Source organism: Oncorhynchus mykiss, chromosome 15 (assembly GCF_013265735.2).
Source record: "Oncorhynchus mykiss isolate Arlee chromosome 15, USDA_OmykA_1.1, whole genome shotgun sequence".
Taxonomy (NCBI): Eukaryota; Metazoa; Chordata; class Actinopteri; order Salmoniformes; family Salmonidae; genus Oncorhynchus; species Oncorhynchus mykiss.
In genome coordinates, this window is record NC_048579.1 from 20,729,006 (window position 1) to 20,751,009 (window position 22,004).

At 43.3% G+C, this 22,004-nt stretch overlaps 1 protein-coding gene across 2 annotated transcripts in view; it reads right to left on the minus strand.

Annotated features, from left to right (window-relative positions):
* zgc:101569 (enoyl-CoA hydratase) overlaps positions 1 to 22,004 on the minus strand; it is a 23,120-nt gene continuing 1,116 nt past the window's right edge. The window contains exons 3-6 of one of the 2 annotated variants that reach the window (XM_021562661.2): positions 17,427 to 17,524; positions 15,772 to 15,916; positions 7,646 to 7,795; positions 1 to 593 (exon numbers count right to left, since the gene is read on the minus strand). In XM_021562661.2, the coding sequence (XP_021418336.1) occupies positions 361 to 593; positions 7,646 to 7,795; positions 15,772 to 15,916; positions 17,427 to 17,524 (626 nt within the window). In that variant the 3' untranslated portion in view covers positions 1 to 360. Of the gene's footprint in view, positions 594 to 5,195; positions 5,563 to 7,645; positions 7,796 to 15,771; positions 15,917 to 17,426; positions 17,525 to 22,004 lie in introns of those variants that run through there. The other variant, XM_036944037.1, reaches the window with a different exon arrangement.

Below are 22,004 nucleotides of genomic sequence, written 5' to 3' on the forward strand. Positions count from 1 at the left end.
TCCCAAAAGAGTGGAGGCTGTTATAGCAGCAAAGGGGGGACCAACTCCATATTAATGCCCATAATTTTAGAATGAGATGTTCGACGAGCAGGTGTCCACATACGTTTGGTCATGTAGTGTACATAGTCATACACTATGTAGTCATGTTTACAACTCTCCTTCCGTAGCCTCCAACTGCTCTTAAATGCAAGTAAAACTAAATGCATGCTCTTCAACCGAACTCTGTGTTGTTGTATATGTCAAACTGCTATGCTTTATCTTGGACAGGTTGCAGTTGCAAATGAGAACTTATTCTCAACTAGCCTACCTGGTTAAATAAAGGTGAAATAAAAAAAATAAGCATACCTAAATAAAGTGTTACTAGCGCTTTGAGGAGAATTTCCCGCCTCTTCCTGTCCCTGAGCTGAACGTGGTTGCCCCGGCGACAGACTCAGTCTGGATGATTGGCGCTCCATGGTCCATTTCGTACTGCAAGGCCAAGCTGAAGGAGGGGGCATCATAGACACTGTAGAGGGCAGAGGAGCGGTCTGCACGCATGCACTGCTGGGGGAAGGTGCTGATCTGCTCAGCTAGCTCCAGAGCTGCCTGCAGAGCTGAGACACACACACGCAAAAACACACACACAAGATATGTAAGTGAGCATTGTAAAGAAACAGACTCATGCGGAGGCAAATAAGCACATACATGTACACACATACACACCACCAAGCGTACATTCATTACACACCACCAACTGTACACTAATCAAAATCAAACTTTATTTGTCACATGCGCCGAATACAACACCTTACAGAGAAATGCTTACATAAAAGCCCTTAACCAACAGTGCAGTTCAAGAAAGAGTTAAGAGAATATTTCACAAATAAAATGAAGTAAAAAATAATAACAATAATGAGGCTTTATTACCTTTATTTATTTTATTTTATTTAACTAGGCAAGTCAGTTAAGAACAAATTCTTATTTTCAATGACGGCCTAGGAACGGCGACAGACTCAGTCTGGATGAGTGGCGCTTCTGCCTGTTCAGGGGCAGAACCTTGTCAGCTCAGGGGTTTGAACTTGCAACCTTCCGGTTACTAGTCCAACGCTCTAACCACTAGGCTACCCTGCCGCCCCAACACTTTATACAGGGGGTACCGGTACCGATTCAATGTGCGGGGTTACAGGTTAATAATAATAACAAATAGCGAGTAGCAGCAGTGTACAAAACAAATGGGGGGGGGGGGGGTCAATGTAAATAGTCCGGTGGCCATTTGATTAATTGTTCAGCAGTCTTATAACCCATAATAATGAGATGTTCGACTAGCAGGTAGAAGGGGTAGAAGCTGTTAAGGACCCTTTTAGTCCTAGACTTGGTGCTCTGGTACCGCTAGCCGTGCGGTAGCAGAGAAAACAGTCTATGACTTGGGTGACTGGAGTCTCTGAAATTTTTGGAGGCTTTACTCTGACACCGCCTGGTATATAGGTCCTGGATGACGGGAGGATTGGCCCCAGTGATGTACTGGGCCGTCCGCATTAGCTCCTGTCGCGCCTTACTGTCAGATGCCAAGCATTTTCCATAGCAGGCAGTAATGCAACAAGTCAGGCAGGATGCTCTCGATGGTGCAGCTGTATAACATTTTAAGGATCTGGGGACCCATGCCAAATCTGTTCAGTCTCCTGTGGGGGAAAGGTGTTGTCGTGCCCTCTTCACAACTGTCTTGGTGTGTTTGGACCATGATAGTTCGTTGGTGATGTGGACAACAAGGAACTTGAAACTCTCGACCCGCTCCACTACAGCCCCATCGATGTTAATGGGGGCCTGTTCAGCCCGCCTTTTCCAGTAGTCTACAATCAGCTCCTTTGTCTTGCTCACATTGAGGGAGAGGTTGTTGTCCTGGCACCACACTGCCAGGTCTCTGACCTCCTCCCCATAGGCTGTCTCATCGTTGTGGGTGATAACACTGTTGTGTCGTCAGCAAACTTAATGATGGTGTTGGAGTCGTGTTTGACCACGCAGTCGTGGGTGAACAGGGAGTACAGGAGGGGACTCCCCCCCCCCCCCCCTTAAGTTGTGCGAGGTCTTTGTGGGCTATACTCAGCCTTGTCTCAGGATGGTAAGTTGGTGGTTGAAGATATCCCTCTAGTGGTGTGGGGGCTGTGCTTTGGCAAAGTGGGTGGGGTTATATCCTTCCTGTTTGGCCCTGTCCGGGGGTGTCCTCGGATGGGGCCACAGTGTCTCCTGACCCCTCCTGTCTCAGCCTCCAGTATTTATGCTGCAGTAGTTTATGTGTCGGGGGGCTAGGGTCAGTTTGTTATATCTGGAGTACTTCTCCTGTCCTATTCGGTGTCCTGTGTGAATCTAAGTGTGCGTTCTCTAATTCTCTCCTTCTCTCTTTCTCTCTCTCGGAGGACCTGAGCCCTAGGACCATGCCCCAGGACTACCTGACATGATGACTCCTTGCTGTCCCCAGTCCACCTGGCTGTGCTGCTGCTCCAGTTTCAACTGTTCTGCCTTATTATTATTCGACCATGCTGATCATTTATGAACATTTGAACATCTTGGCCATGTTCTGTTATAATCTCCACACGGCACAGCCAGAAGAGGACTGGCCATCCCACATATGCTCTCTCTAATTCTCTCTTTCTTTCTCTCTCTCGGAGGACCTGAGCCCTAGGACCATGCCCCAGGAATACCTGACATGATGACTCCTTGCTGTCCCCAGTCCACCTGACTGTGCTGCTGCTCCAGTTTCAACTATTCTGCCTTATTATTATTCGACCATGCTGGTCATTTATGAACATTTGAACATCTTGACCATGTTTTGTTATAATCTCCACCCGGCACAGCCAGAAGAGGACTGGCCACCCCACATAGCCTGGTTCCTCTCTAGGTTTCTTCCTAGGTTTTGGCCTTTCTAGGGAGTTTTTTCCTAGCCACCGTGCTTCTACACCTGCATTGCTTGCTGTTTGGGGTTTTAGGCTGGGTTTCTGTACAGCACTTTGAGATATCAGCTGATGTACGAAGGGCTATATAAAATAAATTTGATTGATTGATTGATTGACTAAGTACACACCCCTGAGGGGGCCCAGTGTTTACGATCAGTGTGGCAGACGTGTTGTTGCCTACCCTTACCACCTGGGGGTGGCCCGTCAGGAAGTCCAGGATCCAGTTCCAGAGGGGGGTGTTTAGTCCCAGGGTCCTTAGGTTAGTGATGAGCTTTGTGGGCACTATGGTGTTGAACGCTACACTGTAGTCAATGAACAGCATTCTCACATAGGTGTTCCTTTTGTCCAGGTGGGAAAGGGCAGTGTGGAGTGCGATTGAGATCGCATCATCTGTGGATCTGTTGGGGCGGTATGCAAATTGGAGTGGGTCTAGGGTATAAGGGAGGATGTTGTTTATGTGAGCCTTAAGTGTTACGTGCCTCGAAGTGAGCATGAAAGGCATTTAGCTCATTTGGTAGGCTCGCGTCACTGGGCGCTTCTGGGTTTCCCTTTGTAGTCCGTAATAGTTTTCAAGCCCTGCCACATCCGAGGAGAGTCAGAGCCGGTGTAGTAGGATTCAGTCTTAATCCTGTATTGAAGCTTTGCTTGTTTGATGGTTCGTCTGAGGGCATAGCGGGATTTCTTATAAGCGTCCGGATTAGTGTCCCCCTCCTTGAAAGTGGCAGCTCTAGCCTTTAGCTCAGTGCAGATGTTGCCGGTACTCCATGGCATCTGGTTAGGATATGTACGTAGTCACCGTGGGGACGGCGTTGTTGATGCATCTATTGATGAAGCCAATGAGGTGGTATACTCCTCAATGCCATTGGATGATTTCCAGAACATATTCCAGTCTGTGCTAGCAAAACAGTCCTGTAGCGTAGCATCCGCGTCATCTGACCTCTTCCGTATTGAGCGAGTCACTGGTACTTCCTGCTTTAGTTTTTGTTTGTAAGCAGGAATCAGGAGGACAGAATTATAGTCAGATTTGCCAAATGGAGGGCGGGGGAGAGCTTTGTATGCATCTCTGTGTGTGGAGTAAAGGTGGTCTAGAGTTCTTTTTTCCTCTGGTTGCACATGTGACATGCTGGTAGAAATTAGGAGAAATGGATTTCAGTTTGCCTGCATTAGTCACCGGCCACTAGGAGAGCAATCTCCATAGACAAACATTGGCAGTAGAATGGCCTTGCTGAAGAGCTCAGTGACTTAACGTGCCACCGTCATAGGATGCCACCTTTCCAAATCAAATTTCTGCCCTGCTAGAGCTGTCCTGGTCAACTGGGAGTGCTGTTATTGTGAAGTGGAAACTTCTTGGTGCAACAACGGCTCAGCCGCGAAGTGGTAGGCCACACAAGCTCACAGAACGGGAGTGCTGAAGCTTTAAAAAGCTTTTTGTCTGTCCTCGATTGCAACACTCACTACCTAGTTCCAAACTGTGTGGAGTATAGGTGGTCTAGAGTTTTTTCCCCTCTGGTTGCACATGTGACATGCTGGTAGAAATGAGGTAAAACGGATTTAATTAAGTTTGCCTGTGTTAAAGTCCCCGGCCACTAGGAGCGCCGCTTCTGGGAGAGCGTTTTCTTGTTTGCTTGTGGCCTTATACAGTTGGTGTGGAGTGTGCAGTCTTAGTACCCGCATCAGTTTGTGGTGGTAAATAGACAGCTACAAATAATATAGATGAGAACTCTCTAGGTAGATAGTGTGGTCTACAGCTCATCATAAGGTACTCTACCTAAGGCGAGCAATATCTCGAGACTTCTTTAATATTAGACATCGCACACCAGCTGTTATTGACAAATAGACACACCCCCACTGCTCGTCTTACCAGACGTAGATTCTCTGTCCTGCCAGTGCATTGAAAAATCCCACCAGCTCTATATTATCCGCGTCGTCGTTCAGCCACGACGAGTGAAACAACGAGTGAACGACGAGTGAAACACGACGAGTGAAACAATTTACAGTTTTTAATGTCCCGTTGGTAGGATAATCTTAATTGTAGGTCATCAATTTTATTTTCCAATGATTGCACATTGCCCAATAGAACGGATGGCAGTGGAGGTTTACCCACTCACCTACGAATTCTCAGAAGGCAGCCCGACCTCCGCACCCTTTTCTCCGTCTTTTATCACTCAAATGATGGGGATTTGGCCCTGTTCCCGAGAAAGCAGTATATCCTTTGCGCCGGACTCGTTAAAGGAAAAAGATCCAGTTCGAGGTGAGTAATTGCTGTTCTGATGTCCAGAAGTTATTTTCGGTCATAAGAGACGGTAGCAGCAACATTATGTACAAAATAAGTTAAAATAAGTTGGTTAGGAGCATGTAAAATGTCAGCCATCCCCTCTGGCACCATTCTAAACATTCACACCACCAAGCGTACTCATACACACCACCAAGCGAGTGTTATACACAAACACACAGGATATATACCCTCTGTAGTTAGTTTCAATAAATACATTAGCATAGGAAACTTGGCAGCTATTCAGTTACAGCTACTGCTGGTGCATCCTCCCTTCCTCCTGCACTTCCTGCCTCTCTGTGCTTGAGCCAAGCCACTTTGTTCCCTGGGCCACATGAAAGCACTGGATGACATCCACATCTCCTATGGAAGCAAAGGGCTGATGTGAGTGATGCCCAAGTGCCCCCTCTCTCTTTGAGCTATCTCTAACCAAAGTGATCAGCCTCAGAGTCCAATTAGTCGGACTTGGCTGTGGGAATGACTTCCGAAAAGACTTAACTTAATCTTCTAATGTTTTTTGAGGAATTTTAACCAGGAAAGCACATGAAAAGGCTTTTCATAGGGATGAAGGAGTTGGAGTTCACACATTCATAGCAAAAATGCCATTTTGGAAATTATACATAGTCCAATTCAACTATCATTGCTCATAAATTTGATGAAGTTATTCGTAAGGTTTATTCCAACCAATGAAATGGCATACAAATTTGATAACTCTTGAGTAAAATAGCTTACATAAATCTGTCTAATCTACCACAGCCATTACATTGGAACAGATACAGTGGGGCAAAAAAGTATTTAGTCAGCCACCAATTGTGCAAGTTCTCCCACTTAAAAAGATGAGAGAGGCCTGTAATTTTCATCATAGGTACACTTCAACTATGACAGACAAAATGAGAAAAGAAAATCCAGAAAATCACATTGTAGGATTTTTAATGAATTTATTTGCAAATTATGGTGCAAAATAAGTATTTGGTCACCTACAAACAAGCAAGATTTCTGGCTCTCACAGACCTGTAACTTCTTCTTTGTCCTGTCGTTACCTGTATTAATGGCACCTGTTTGAACTTGTTATCAGTATAAAAGACACCTGTCCACAACCTCAAACAGTCACACTCCAAACTCCACTGGCCAAGACCAAAGAGCTGTCAAAGGACACCAGAAACAAAATTGTAGACCTGCACCAGGCTGGGAAGACTGAATCTGCAATAGGTAAGCAGCTTGGTTTGAAGAAATCAACTGTGGGAGCAATTATTAGGAAATGGAAGACATACAAGACCACTGATAATCTCCCTCGATCTGGGGCTCCACTCAAGATCTCACCCCGTGTGGTCAAAATGATCACAAGAACGGTGAGCAAAAATCCCAGAACCACATGGGGGGACCTAGTGAATGACCTGCAGAGAGCTGGGACCAAAGTAACAAAGCCTACCATCAGTAACACACTACCCGCCAGGGACTCAAATCCTGCAGTGCCAGACGTGTCCCCCTGCTTAAGCCAGTACATGTCCAGGCCCATCTGAAGTTTGCTAGAGAGCATTTGGATGATCCAGAAGAAGATTGGGAGAATGTCATATGGTCAGATGAAACCAAAATATAACTTTTTGGTAAAAATTCAACTCGTCGTGTTTGGAGGACAAAGAATGCTGAGTTGCATCCAAAGAACACCATACCTACTGTGAAGCATGGGGGTGGAAACATCATGCTTTGGGGCTGTTTTTCTCAAAGGGACCATGACTACTGATCCGTGTAAAGGAAAGAATGAATGGGGCCATGTATCGTGAGATTTTGAGTGAAAACCTCCTTCCATCAGCAAGGGCATTGAAGATGAAACGTGGCTGGGTCTTTCAGCATGACAATGATCCCAAACACACCGCCCGGGCAACGAAGGAGTGGCTTCGTAAGAAGCATTTCAAGGTCCTGGAGTGGCCTAGCCAGTCTCCAGATCTCAACCCCATAGAAAATCTTTGGAGGAAGTTGAAAGTCCGTGTTGCCCAGCAACAGCCCCAAAACATCACTGCTCTAGAGGAGATCTGCATGGAGGAATGGGCCAAAATACCAGCAACAGTGTGTGAAAACCTTGTGAAGACTTACAGAAAACGTTTGACCTCTGTCATTGTCAACAAAGGGTATATAACAAAGTATTGAGATAAACTTTTGTTATTGACCAAATACTTATTTTCCACCATAATTTGCAAATAAAATTCATAAAAAATACTACAATGTGATTTTCTGGATTTTGTTTTCTCATTTTGTCTGTCATAGTTGAAGTGTACCTACAATTACAGGCCTCTCTCATCTTTCTAAGTGGGAGAACTTGCACAATTGGTGACTGACTAAATACTTTTTACACTGTAACAAAACTTCAAAATGCAGTTAAAAAAATACTTGTTCAGAGTGAGGAGAGGAATATTACCAACAAAACCTCAAGAGAGGGCATATTTCTTACCTTGGCCATCCGGTACCACTCTGTTAGCCAATCCGAAGGCTAAGGCCTCCTGTGCCCCAATGGGTCTTCCAGTCAGAATCAAGTCCATAGCCCGGGAGAGACCAATGAGACGGGGGAGCCGGACTGTACCCCCATCAATCAAGGGGACGCCTAAGGAGACAAGGGAATCATCCATGAGTGACATTCTAAGGAGGGCTGCAGGACTTTACAGAGTGGTTGACTATTCTAGTCTTACTGTTGCACACAGACATACACATACGCTTATAAGTGGGTAGGTAGACTGTGAGGGAGTTTATCACTCATGCGTTCCACCCAGTGATGTAGTGTTAAAAATATATATGGGAGTAAACGCTGACCGCCGTTCGTGGTGAGTAAAGCAATGCTCCTTATACTTTTAATGCATTTTCTGCAAAAGGTGGGTAAACGCTCGTGCAAAATTAAAAAGCTGCATAAACAGTGTTGTCATGCTTTTACCCTCCACTACACACACTCCTGGTTGCACCAATGTATGACTTAAAAATGAATGTTTTTCCACCAACACTGAGTGGCTCCTAAAATATCATATTTCATATACAAATGAAATCTAAGTTTATTGGTAGCGTACACATATTTGTAGGTGTTATATCAGGTGCAGTAAAATGCTGACGTTACAAGCTCCAACAGTGCAGTAGAATGTCTTGCAAATACAATACTAATAAACAAATAATCAAAAATCAAAACAAGAAATCAAGATATGACAGTACGAGTCCAATTAATGATCCAGAGTAGCTAAATTAAAGTGACCATGTCCACCAGCCAGAGAATTCTGATAGTTGGATATTTGCGGAAGCCCTTGTGGCCGTGAGGCAGATGGAGGTAGAGTTTTACTGGCCTCCGAAGCACAGGGAGCTTGTGTCCTCAAGTCCTGTCAGTCAGAGATTCTGCTTGACCACCCATTATTAAGAGCATATGAGTCCAACATATTTTCATAACCTGAACTCATCTTTCTGGGTTTTCGGTGGGAGTTCCCCAGGGGAGAGTTGTGGAAACACTAATTCTATTCATTCATACTCCTCGCTACATTCTCGGAGTCCTTCAAATAAATCACATTTGAATACATTGAATACCAGTGTTAATACATCTGCAACCAATCGAGAGGCCTCGGGTCAAAAACTCAGCACATATGGCAACCTGACACAAGACAGGTTCTTAGGGAGGGAGCTCTTTGTCAGCAAATACATATTTCCCTGTCTCTACCGGTCAGGTCGATTCCGTTGAAAATTCCTATGAAAGAGTGTGCTGCCAATAGCCCAAGGTGAAGAAATCTGACTTCAATTCCATTATTTAAAAAACATTTTTTTAAATTTTTTTTACAAAGGCATCACAACAATAACATCGCATTACAGACTTTAAGTCCATTTGTTACATTTTCTCAAACAGGATGGCCAGTTTGAGCAATTCCACCCCACATACTGATGAGTCCCTCTCCCCCTCGCAAACACACACACACCACAACCCCCTAGTTTCTCTCAGGGCCGGAGGCTAGATTAGATTGTGGCGCAGAGAGCCTCTTCAGTCCGTGTCCAGAACTAACAGGCCAGATTGGAGAGAGAGGAGCCAGGTTGGGCCAGATAATCTTTAGTGCTGTTGGCACCGTGCTATCAGCCCTCGGAAGGGTCCTCTCTTATCCAGCAGCCGCCTCAAACCCTGTCTGTCTCAAACTAGTCCTGTTTGCATTAACACACCAGCCTATCCTTTGTTCCCTATGAATGGAATCCAGTGTGTTGGGCAACGGCCCCTTGAAATTGTCTGGGGGGGGGGGGGGGGGGGGGGATCTGAGAATGAGAAAGGCCATTTTGTGGATATACCAGAACTTCCTTTAATTCCTCATCTATTCAAAGCAGATAAATCCATCTAGAGTCATACCAGTTTTAACATTTTTTTTTGCGTGTGTCAGCAGAACCCATTGTCCAATAATAGATATAGGTGGTTCTCTTCCTGACTGTCAGCCTTATCCTCTGCATTGCAGGGGTAGTGCAGGAGGATATGCCTTTTACCACTTTTTTATCCAATGTTTTTTTTCTAAAACGCTGCTATGCTGGGGAGATGATGGTTAACCATTCACATTCCAATAATCATGTCTATGTATGCTGGTTGCAACAATGGCCTCACTTAGGGCTGTGGCTGTCATGACATTTTGTCAGCTGGTTATTGCAAAAGACTGCTTATAAGTCCTGTGCCATTATATTATATTATGGCATTGTTGAATACTTGTTTCTGATTGGCTTGAAGGGCATTATGTATATCTGCACGGTAGAATTCAATGGCTATAGTTCATTCTTACATGTTCTATGTTTGAGCTGCTTTTGAAAGAAAAAGTAGAATTGAAAACATTATTGGCATTGTTGAATTCGATTTTCATAATGGCAAGCTAGGACTGATGGTTTGGTTAGCTAAACGAGCAAGTCTGTTTGTTTGATTACCACGGCAACTACTGTAGCTACAGTGCCTTGCGAAAGTATTCGGCCCCCTTGAACTTTGCGACCTTTTGCCACATTTCAGGCTTCAAACATAAAGATATAAAACTGTATTTTTTTGTGAAGAATCAACAACAAGTGGGACACAATCATGAAGTGGAACGACATTTATTGGACATTTCAAACTTTTTTAGCAAATCAAAAACTGAAAAATTGGGCGTGCAAAATTATTCAGCCCCTTTACTTTCAATGCAGCAAATTCTCTCCAGAAATTCAGTGAGGATCTCTGAATGATCCAATGTTGACCTAAATGACTAATGATGATAAATACAATCCACCTGTGTAATCAAGTCTCCGTATAAATGCACCTGCACTGTGATAGTCTCAGAGGTCCGTTAAAAGCGCAGAGAGCATCATGAAGAACAAGGAACACACCAGGCATGTCCGAGATACTGTTGTGAAGAAGTTTAAAGCCGGATTTGGATACAAAAAGATTTCCCAAGCTTTAAACATCCCAAGGAGCACTGTGCAAGCAATAATATTGAAATGGAAGGAGTATCAGACCACTGCAAATCTACCAAGACCTGGCCGTCCCTCTAAACTTTCAGCTCATACAAGGAGAAGACTGATCAGAGATGCAGCCAAGAGGCCCATGATCACTCTGGATGAACTGCAGAGATCTACAGCTGAGGTGGGAGACTCTGTCCATAGGACAACAATCAGTCGTATATTGCACAAATCTGGCCTTTATGGAAGAGTGGCAAGAAGAAAGCCATTTCTTAAAGATATCCATAAAAAGTGTTGTTTAAAGTTTGCCACAAGCCACCTGGGAGACAGGTGGAAGAAGCCTGGAAGAAGGTGCTCTGGTCAGATGAAACCAAAATTGAACTTTTTGGCAACAATGCAAAACGTTATGTTTGGCGTAAAAGCAACACAGCTGAACACACCATCCCCACTGTCAAACATGGTGGTGGCAGCATCATGGTTTGGGCCTGCTTTTCTTCAGCAGGGACAGGGAAGATGGTTAAAATTGATGGGAAGATGGATGGAGCCAAATACAGGACCATTCTGGAAGAAAACCTGATGGAGTCTGCAAAAGACCTGAGACTAGGACGGAGATTTGTCTTCCAACAAGACAATGATCCAGAACATAAAGCAAAATCTACAATGGAATGGTTCAAAAATAAACATATCCAGGTGTTAGAATGGCCAAGTCAAAGTCCAGACCTGAATCCAATCGAGAATCTGTGGAAAGAACTGAAAACTGCTGTTCACTTAATGCTCTCCATCCAACCTCACTGAGCTCGAGCTGTTTTGCAAGGAGGAATGGGAAAAAATGTCAGTCTCTCGATGTGCAAAACTGATAGAGACATACCCCAAGCGACTTACAGCTGTAATCGCAGCAAAAGGTGGCGCTACAAAGTATTAACTTAAGGGGGCTGAATAATTTTGCACGCCCAATTTTTCTGTTTTTGATTTGTTAAAAAAGTTTGAAATATCCAATAAATGTCGTTCCACTTCATGATTGTGTCCCACTTGTTGTTGATTCTTCACAAAAAAATACAGTTTTATATCTTTATGTTTGAAGCCTGAAATGTGGCAAAAGGTCGCAAAGTTCAAGGGGGCCGAATACTTTCGCAAGGCACTGTATCTAGTAAACTTGCTAGCTACTTCAGTGGATGTTGAACACATTTCTAGCTGAAAATGTGTTAAATTATAGCCATGGTATAAAAGGGATAATCAACTCGGGGCTCAATGCGTTCTCTGGAAAACAGTGGAAGGTCAGTTCAACTCCGCTTGCACATCGTGGAACACACCTTCCGAGTCGTTCATTATTTTACATTGAACGCAGCCCCTCGATGATTATCCCTTACGTATATGATTTTATAGTAATACGAATATAATTTAACTTAGCTGATATTTGAAATGGCTATGTTGAGTGGAAAACGTGATCATTTGAAACAGATGTATAGTTATTTGGCAACTTTAGATGTGAATGATACAAACGTTAGAATGTCTTTGAAATCAAAACATTATCTATTGATGATTTGAGAAAGTAGCAAAAAAAAATAAGCTTGTTCCTTGCCTCAGGCTGCACAGCTGTTCTCTCGTCAAGTGATCATATTTTCACCCATCAGACTATTCTCAATTGAATCTGGTCTTTACTAGTAAAATTTGTTTAGATTTAGAATGGCCCATTATCAAATGGGCAGGAACAAGGGAAAAAAGACATGTCATCCGGCCGCTCGCTTTCCCGCCGGACCGTTTTTCAATGATGCCGGATAGGCATAGGTTTTATAGTGGAGCATGTGCTTAATTTGAGCAGCTGATATATACATATAAGAACACTTTCACTCCATGTTTGAGAAGCATGCTCTAGCTGCGCGACAGGTAATATTACGCCCAAACCCTGCAGCTACCCAGTGCTTGATTTGGAACATCAATAGTAACATGATTTCGCAACAAAACATATTTTACTAAACTGTTGACAGCCCCCCTGCGCGCTCTAGAAAGGAATAGAGAGAGTAGGAGATGGAAACGCACAGGGGTGAGATGCTGTATAGCTAAAGGTAATGTGTCAACCAATTAATTCTGAAGAAAAAAAGGCCTATTCCTAGGCAATTCAAAAACAAATGCACTATAATTGTAGGCCAACTCTGTAAGCCGCCCTGCACAATCAATGAACCAACAGCATTGCCTAGGGCTATACATTCTCTCCCAGACTCATGGATATACATCTTGGAGCATAGCATAAGGTAACCAGTCCATCCTGTATGAATAATAATACAGTCCACACTCAAAGGCAATAAATCAAATTTGTTTAATTTTGAAGTATAGGCTAGACCAATTATGTAGCAAAAACAACTTAAATCACTTTAGTTTTTCTGACTTTTTAATTCCGTTTTTTTTTTTTGGGGGGGGGGGGGGGGGGGGGGGCTCATGAGAAGCTCTAATGTGGGTATTGGTGTTTTGAATGAATCATCACCTTAAAAAGCGCTGTCCATTTTGTTGCCTTATTGAAACAACATCCACAACAACCATGTTTTACACTCAGTTTCAACCTGTTGTTAAACTTCTTTCTTCAAATGTATCATCAGTGAGGTGAGTTTAAAAAGCACAATACTGTTTTGATGATAAGAGTTTTGATTTGATTTTCAAATGCATTGATGTCAGAGTGATTAGAGGGACAATAGAGCCCTGAGTACCAGACCATTAAGACCTGAAGGTTGTTAGCAAGTTGGGTAAGAGGAGATTAACGTGACGGTCACATGGAATTTTCCTGCGGTCATGACTCATGGCTGCCGGTGTGGCGGTAATACAGTCACCACAACAGCCCTAGCCTCACTCTCATTCATTTGCTTCCTCTTGGTTCAAACACCACATCTATAGGTACAGTAAGACTGCCAGTACAACAGTGAAGTGTTGAACTCTGTGAAACAGTTTGGGCAGACGACTGATGTTTTTTAGTTTGAACTGAGCTGTGCTGGAGATACAGGCATCTGCACCACTTCAAAGCAAAGCTGTCCACAATGGACTCTCATGAGGGTTAATGTGATTAAGTTTGATGCGGATTAAAGATTTCCAGCCAAATCCGTACGGAACGGATACAGAGATGAGAACGTGAACCTTTAACGAAGGTTCACTTTGAAACACTCCGACACTCCATCTTGGAGAAATATTTTGGGCTTAATACACTGTCACAGGATTCCCTTTTTGTTCAGCACATCAAAGAAATATTTGGACGTTTTTTGGTGTCTGCGAGTTCATTGTTTGATGAAGGCCTCCCCATGGGCTCTGAAGAACGCACAGGACATTCTGAGAACTAGAGTTTAACTCACATCCAGTAAACCACAGAGACGCACAGTGCTGCAGGTGCCTTTCTAGCCACTAGCCAGATCCTCTAGTCTTAAGATTAGGGTGTGGTCTTTCTAGTCTCTCTGCAGGCTTGGGGTCAGGTCCAGTCCAGTATCACACACAGTCTCTGGCAGCTGTATCTCACCCCACCACCCCATCCATCTCACTAATTGGATATTTTAGCGCAGCCGGAACGTCCCGGAGCCAAGGCCAAGGACAGCCAGGAGGTTCGAAATTCAGGTTCTGCTAAGGACTCCCTGTAGAGGTTAGACTAACTGTCCACTCCTGTGCCCATGCACTGCTTAGAGGGGAAGTATTCAGCCATGCAGCTTCACGTAGCAGAGCTTTTGAATGGTATCCCCATGTCATCAATAACAAGTCATCGGATAGTTGTTTGAATTGGCCAACATGATGTCAGCTTTGGACCGGGCTGTGCTCTAAACATGTGGGCTATCCTATGATCCCTCGTTTTGGCCTTCCTCGTTTTTCCACACGAGACGGGGCTCCAATGAATCATGTGACAGGAAGCTGTCACTCACTTGTGTCTTCCATTGGGCCACATGACATAGATTATTATGACATAGGGTTATTCATTCAAACCACAGGGGATCCCTTGGGCTGATGTCCAAGTGTTTCTCCACCAAAAACGCTAACAGAATTCTCCCATTAAACTAAAGAGATGCAACAAGCCTACCAGAGAGATAGACTACAGAGGAGTAGAGTTACTTTTGATGAGTAGAGCCTTACTGCTATACACTCCAGGCTAACTACAGAGTGGAGGAACACAACGTCCACAGCTGATAACTGGGTATGGTCAAAATAACAATTACACTGCTAAACTCACATCCAATTATAGAACGAGCCACAGTGGCCAAACTAAGCTGGGGAAACGACTGGGGAAAGTGTTGACAAACAACCCAGGGGTTTGTGGAATGAGGCATAGCTGAGATGGTGTGGTGGCTGAACATAAGCAGCTGAGAGGAAATGTGCCTCTGCCGCCAACAGTGTCAAAACCTCACAGAGCACACATGCTCCACTCTGGGCTGCTTAAGGAGATCTAAAGTGAGCGATTAGTCATTCCCCTTTCACCAGCTCAATTCGGTACGTATCAAGGAAAGGAGACAATTTGAGGATTGAGGAAGCCAATAGACTATTACGATTTACCCCTAATGTCATGCACTTAGCGGCGTCAGTATGATGTGATGTGAAGAAGACGAGACATGGTGGCCATGCCCCTGCCACAAGACAGTCTGAACGGTGGCACTGGCTCTGGCCCTAGCTCTGGTCGCAAGTCAGGCAAGGGCACTGCCAGGATGCTGTTTAATTACAGAGCCAAAATGATAAGCCCCATTTAGAGAAAGAGACCCAGGATCTACCCGCTGCCAGTAAATTATAGTACGGCCGGTCCTATTTATAAACACAGAGGTCATATTTTTAACCCCGGAGGCAGACTGGTATCGAGATGGGAGATGCTACTACACGCTACATTCATTTCCTCTCCTTCTGGTTATCAGAGAGTGCAGCATGTACAGTACTGGTGTCTGTACATGCAATGCTTTCAAAGGCCATGGTCATTGCTGCTATCGCAGTTACTGAAACCCAAACAGGAGAAAGCTAAAGTGATAATGGCTTGAAATTCTATGTTGCTGTTGAAAGGAAAATGAATCAGGCACTTTGTAACAATTTTGACTTCCACTGGTGGGCTACGGGCTGCAACCTCACACAAGTACATGGCATACACACACACTTGTGGGGGGGGGTGGACCAGGCTCAGGGAGGTGGCTAGGGGTCATCTCGTAGGTGGGATACACATACCAAATCTGCGACAGAACACCCCCATGACAGCGCTCTCCTCCACCACTCTCAGGTCAGCCAACAGAGCCAGCTCCAGCCCTCCAGCCACTGCGTAGCCACTGACCGCTGCTATCAACGGCTTGGACAACACCAGTCGGGAGGGACCCTGGGAAGCACACAACATGACACACACACCCTGAGCGAGGCATGAAAAGAATACACTCCCTAAACAAGGCTGCAACTAGACTTCCTGCACAAACATACTCCCACAACAAGGAAGGACCTCGGTCTTTACAAGAATACAAGAATACACAAGCTTGAAAGACTGGCAATAGAGATAACAGATTATATACAGTGCCTTCAGAAAGTATTCATACCCCTTGACTTATTCCACATTTTGTTGTGTTACAGCCCAAATTCAAAATGGAGTCCACCTGTGGCCAATTCAATTGCTTGGACACAATTTAGAAAGAAACACACCTGTATATATAAGGTCCCATAGTTGACAGTGCATGTCAGAGCATAAACTATATCATGAAGTCCAAGGACCTGTCTGTAGATCTCCAAGATATAATTGTGATGAGACATATCTGGGGAAGGGTATAAAACATTTTCTAGAGTGTTGAAAGTTCCCAAGAGCCGAGTTGTCACCATCATTGCAAAATTGAAAAAATATGGAACTACCCAGTCTCTGCCTAGAGCTGGTCGTTCGACCAAACTGAGAAACTGGGCAAGAAGGACATTGGTCAGGGAGAGGTGACCAAGAACCCAATGCCCACTCTGAGCTATAGAGTTCCTTGGCTGAGATGGAAGAACTTGCCAGAAGGACAACCATCTCTACAGCACTTCACTAATCTGGGCTTTATGGGAGAGTGGCCAGGTGGAAACCACTCCTGAGAAAAAGGCACAAGACAGCACGCTTGGAGTTGGTAAGAACGCACGTGAAAGACTCTGAGAGCATAAGGCAAAAGATGATGTAGTCTGATGAGACAAAAATGTTGCAAAGCGCTATGTCTATAGAAAACCAGGTACAGCTCATAACTTGTCTAACACCATCCCTACTGCGAAGCATGGTGGTGGCAGCATCATGCTATGGGGATGCTTTTCAGCGGCAGGAACTGGGAGACTGGTAAGGATAGAGGGAACAATGAATGGAGCCAAATACAGGCAAATCCTTGATGAGAAACTGCTTCAGAGTGCAAACAACAGACTGAGGGGCAAAGATTTACGTTCCAACATGACAATGATCCCAAACATACAGCCAAAGCAAAATTTGAATGGCTTCAGAACAAGAATGTGAAAGTCATTGCGTGGCCCAGACTTGAATACCACTGAAAATCTGTGGAAAGACTTGAAGATTGCTGTTCACCGCTGCTCCCCATCTAACTTAACAGAGCTTGAGAAAATCTGGAAGGAAGAATGGGAGAAATTTAATAAAATTTGAATTCAGGCTGGAACACAACAAAATGTGGAATAAGTCAAGGGGTAAGAATACTTTCTGAATGCACTGTATGAAAGACATACCACAACTGAACTATTTATAAAGAGGGGTCAATAATGACAAACAGATACATTGAAAGTTAGGTTGTGTGTTATCAGTCATCAACGGTTCTGTGCACACTGATCGCGTGTGAGGGTGATGCAAAGTCAAGGAAGGTTTTTGCAGATGCGCGCACCATAGGAGCAGGACCTTTGGTGACATCTTGCTCCAATTTGAGGGAGGCAGTGTGATGGGCCAGCTCTTTCAGATCGTAACCAGCACAGAAATTCCCTCCTGGAAGAGACCACAAAATTACAAAGTATGGCAGCTGGCAACTGAAGAGGAAGGGAAAATGACGAGGATGAAAAAAAACACAACAACTTGAAGAAGAGAGGCAGGGCTGCAATTTAGAAATGAATGAGGAAATATGGCTGGCTGGCACACAAATGGTTTTCTGCTCTTGGCTTGGGCTCAGTCTCTCTTTACTGCACAATGCTCTCATTAATGGTAGAATAACGCACCCTGACCAAAGCCCCTTCCATTGGATTCATGTGGTAATTACAACATTACCCAGGAGGCCTACAAACACTAAGTCACAGGCGCTGAGGCGGAGGGCTGTAAAACGGTGTGACCGCTCTGTTTCTAACTGTAATGAGACTGAGGATGAGAAATGTGCTACAACACCCCTCCACTGAGACTGGCTTGATTACAGCAGCAGTGGATCTGAGGAGGAGTGTTCTTTAAAAGGCTGTGTCTGTGTAATTATATGCCGGTGCTTTCTGGATTTGATTGAATCTGTACGAAGACATATTGTAAAAGGACTATATCAGGAGATATTATGATATAATTTTCTGTTTTTAAAACTGATGAGAGCATATTGTGACTTCATGGTGAGTTTAGAATCAGAGAAACAAGCTACAACCAATATGCAAATTGTGCAGTGCACACAACTCTTTGGGGAAAAGCACTTTAAAAGTATTTTATTATTGATATTAATGGAAAAGTTGAAGTAACATACCCACATCTCAAGTTTGGATTTGGCCTCACGCGACAACACTTTATCGTATGTTCTCTACAATGGGGATAAAATGGCCTCATTGAAAGGTGCTACAACAGTGACCTTTGCAGCTATTTCAGCAGTTAGCAAACCTACAGATTCCCCCATCCCCCTTACTATAAAAACAGAGAAATACGATTCCAAAAAACTCAAAATATGTGCCAACAGATTTATAACAAAATTTATAACAGAGGTAATTACTCATAATTTAGTGAAAAGTACTGAAACAATTCTCCCAAAATGGCGATGAAAATTATCATGTTTTGGACTAATTTGGACCAAATAGCTTCCTTATGGCTGCACTGTTAGTATTCCAGACTGGACATGTCTAGCTGTCACCTCCACAAGTAAAGAGATTAGTATTTACCAGGGCAGTACCACATTTCAACCTACAAACTGGATTTACACTCCAATTAACAACGATGGCCAGCACAGGAATCCAAGTGCACTCTGCCAGATTCGTCCATTACGTTGGTCAAAGTTAAGCCAAATAACACAAGGCAATTACCGACACACTATTTTCAGTTCAGCGCCGAAGTGACCAGCATTTAGCAGCCGTCATTTCTGGGTTACAGCTTTGAGGTGTTTAAGCATTAACATAAAGCCTCTCTGCCGACGCTACACTCTAAGAGAGGAGAATTGATCCTGGTTGAAAAAATAATTTCCATTGTGGGAGTTCATTTGGATGGGGTGAGATTATCTTTTGGAGAGGTATTAAGTGTGTATAATTCTCGCTCCCTGGTTGACACAGAGCAGGGCCCTAGAAGCTGTGAGCATACATATGTTAATACAGACACTGCGGCGGCCGTCATGGCTGGCTCTCAGGACCCCTGTGAGCCCATCTCCTGGATGCTGTTAAATCAGGGCTAATTAGGCAGTGTGAGCGGGGGATGAGGAGGAGGAGTGGAGGATGTGATTCCCACTCATGGCTTCTAGCGCCTGCAGTTAGCCGGCGAAATGATTCAAAGTGAGTTTGATCTCTCACCCCAGCTGATTGGGCAGCATTGTTCTACATGTGTAATTAAGGATATCTAAATAATTGGTGACTGTTTATAGTGTGTTATTGGGAGCCCGCCCACATAATTATATTCTGCCGAAATGATAAGGAAGTCATGTTCTTAAGGGGTTATTATGAACACCTTGCTATGTAGGAATAAGATATATACAGTGCCTTCAGAAAGTATTCATACCCCTTGACTTATTCCACATTTTGATGTGTTACAGCCAGAATTCAAAATGGATGATTCTTTTTTACCCATCTACACACAATATCCCATAATAACAAAGTGAAAACATGTTTTTAGAAATGTTTTTATCGAAGGCACTGTAAATATCATAATAGCCTGAATGTAAATGTCCTTATTAGCATTCTGTTGTCAAAGACATACAAAATATACCGTTTCCATCCAATAAAAGGGGTGTAATTGCATCTCTATGAGTTTGCTGTCTACTGTTCTGTATGTCTGGGGGAGAGTGGGATGTCATGTTTGTACGTGTAACTGTTAGTGAGCCGTGGAAAGAAAATACATCAGGTGTTTTTTTAATAAAAAAAGAATATTCATTTTGGGTCAAAAAACACTAAAATCACCAGAAATTCAGCTAAAATGTGTTAAATTTAGGAAATCTGTTCTGAAGTATTCCCAAAATTAAAATAGAAAAGTGCCTTCAGAAAGCATACTTTCTGCAGACTTATTCCACATTTTGTTTACAGCCTGAATTCAACATGGATTCTTTTTTTCTCACACAAATGACACACAATACCCCATAATAAAAAACATGTTTTTAAAAAGGTTTACAAATGTATTGTAAATGAAATACATAAATCCAATTTACATAACTATTCACACCCCTGAGTCAATACATGTTAGAATCACCTTTAGCAGCGATTACAGATGTGATTCTTTCTGGATTAGTCTCTAAGAGCTTTGCACACCTGGATTGTACAATATTTGCACATTATTTTAGACAGCCATTTTTCAGTCTTGCTATAGATTTTCAAGCAGATTTAAATCAAAATTGTAACTAGGCCACTCAAGAACATTGTTTGCCGTCTTGGTAAGCAAGTCCAGTGTATATTTGTCCTGGTCTTTTAGGTCTTTGTTCTGCTAAAAGGTGAATTTGTCTAAAGACTTAACCAGGTTTTCCGCTAGGATTTTGCCTGTGCTTAGCTCTATTCCATAAATGTTTATCCTACAAAACTCCCTAGTGATTGTCAATGGCAAGCATGGCAAGCATACCCATAACATGATGACAGTCATGATGATGATGACATGCTTGAAAATATGAAGTTGTACTCAGTGATGTGTTGTGTTGTACTTGCCCCCATCCAACACAACAGTTTTACTTTAGTGCCTTATTGCAAACCGGATGCATGTTTTGGAATATTTGTATTCTGTACAGGCTTCCTTCTTTTCACTCTGTCATTTAGGTTAGTATTGTGGAGTAACTACAATGTTGTTGATCCATCCTCAGTTTTCTCCTATTACATCAATTAAACCCTGTAACTGTTTTAATTGGCCTCATGGTGACATCCCTGAGTGGTTTCCTTCCTCTCCGGCAACAGAGTTAGTAAGGATGCCTGTATATTTGTAGTGACTGGGTGTATTGATACACCATCCAAAGTGTATTTAATAACTTCACCATGCTCAAAGGGATATTCAATGTCTGCTTTTTATTTGTATTTTTACCCATCTACCAATAGGTGCCGTTCTTTGTGAGGCATTGGAAAACCTCCCTGGTCTTTGTGGTTGAATCTGTGTTTGAAATCCACTGTTCGACTGAGGGACCTTACAGATAATGGTATGTGTGGGGTATAGAGATGAGGTAGACATTCAAAAATCATGTTAAACACTATTATTGCACACAGAGTGAGTCCATGCAACATAGTGACTTGTTAAGCAAATATTTACTCATTAACTTATTTAGGGATTGCCATAACAAAGGGACTGAATACTTATTAACTCAAGACATTTCAGCTTTTCATTTTTAATTCATATGCATAAAAATGGAAAAAAACATAATTCCACTTTGAAGTTATGGGGTATTGTGTTTAGGCCAGTGTCACAAAATCTCAATTTAATCCATTTTAAATTCAGGCTGTAAAACAACAAAATGTAGAAAAAGTCAAGGGACATGAAAACGTTCTGAAGGTACTGTATGTGATCGTGTCTCAATGTATAAAATGATTGTATTTAAAAAATAATCTATTTTCGTGCTTAGTTGTGGTCAACTTGCAGTGTACACATTATTATAATTATGTTCCAGCCCCGACCATCCGCTACGACAAAAATCGGCTTGTGGCTGAATCTAGTTGCCTACTACTGCAATATATCATCATCAGCCATGTCTCTGGTGTTGTCATAGAGACCCTCTTTGCTTGTCTCTATGTGCTAATGTCATGGGCGGGATCTGAACCGAGGTCTACTGCAGAAGAAACCAACATCTTAACTATTGGTCCAAGAAGAAATTCCCTCTGACAGATTTTGAAGTCCCAGGCGGGGCTACCTCATCATGTGACCATGAGCAACTGCTACATTAACCTGCTGACCTAGCCTAGATGCCAGTCAGTTTCTGCTCTCTTGCCAACTCTTTCTGGAATTATCATTCAAAACACGTTTGACTTGACAATGGACTAGGCAAAAGCACAAACAGATCTGGGACCAGGCTACTGCTGACCTGCCATCAGAGGCTTTGCTGAGCTCCTGTCTGTAGTGTGCA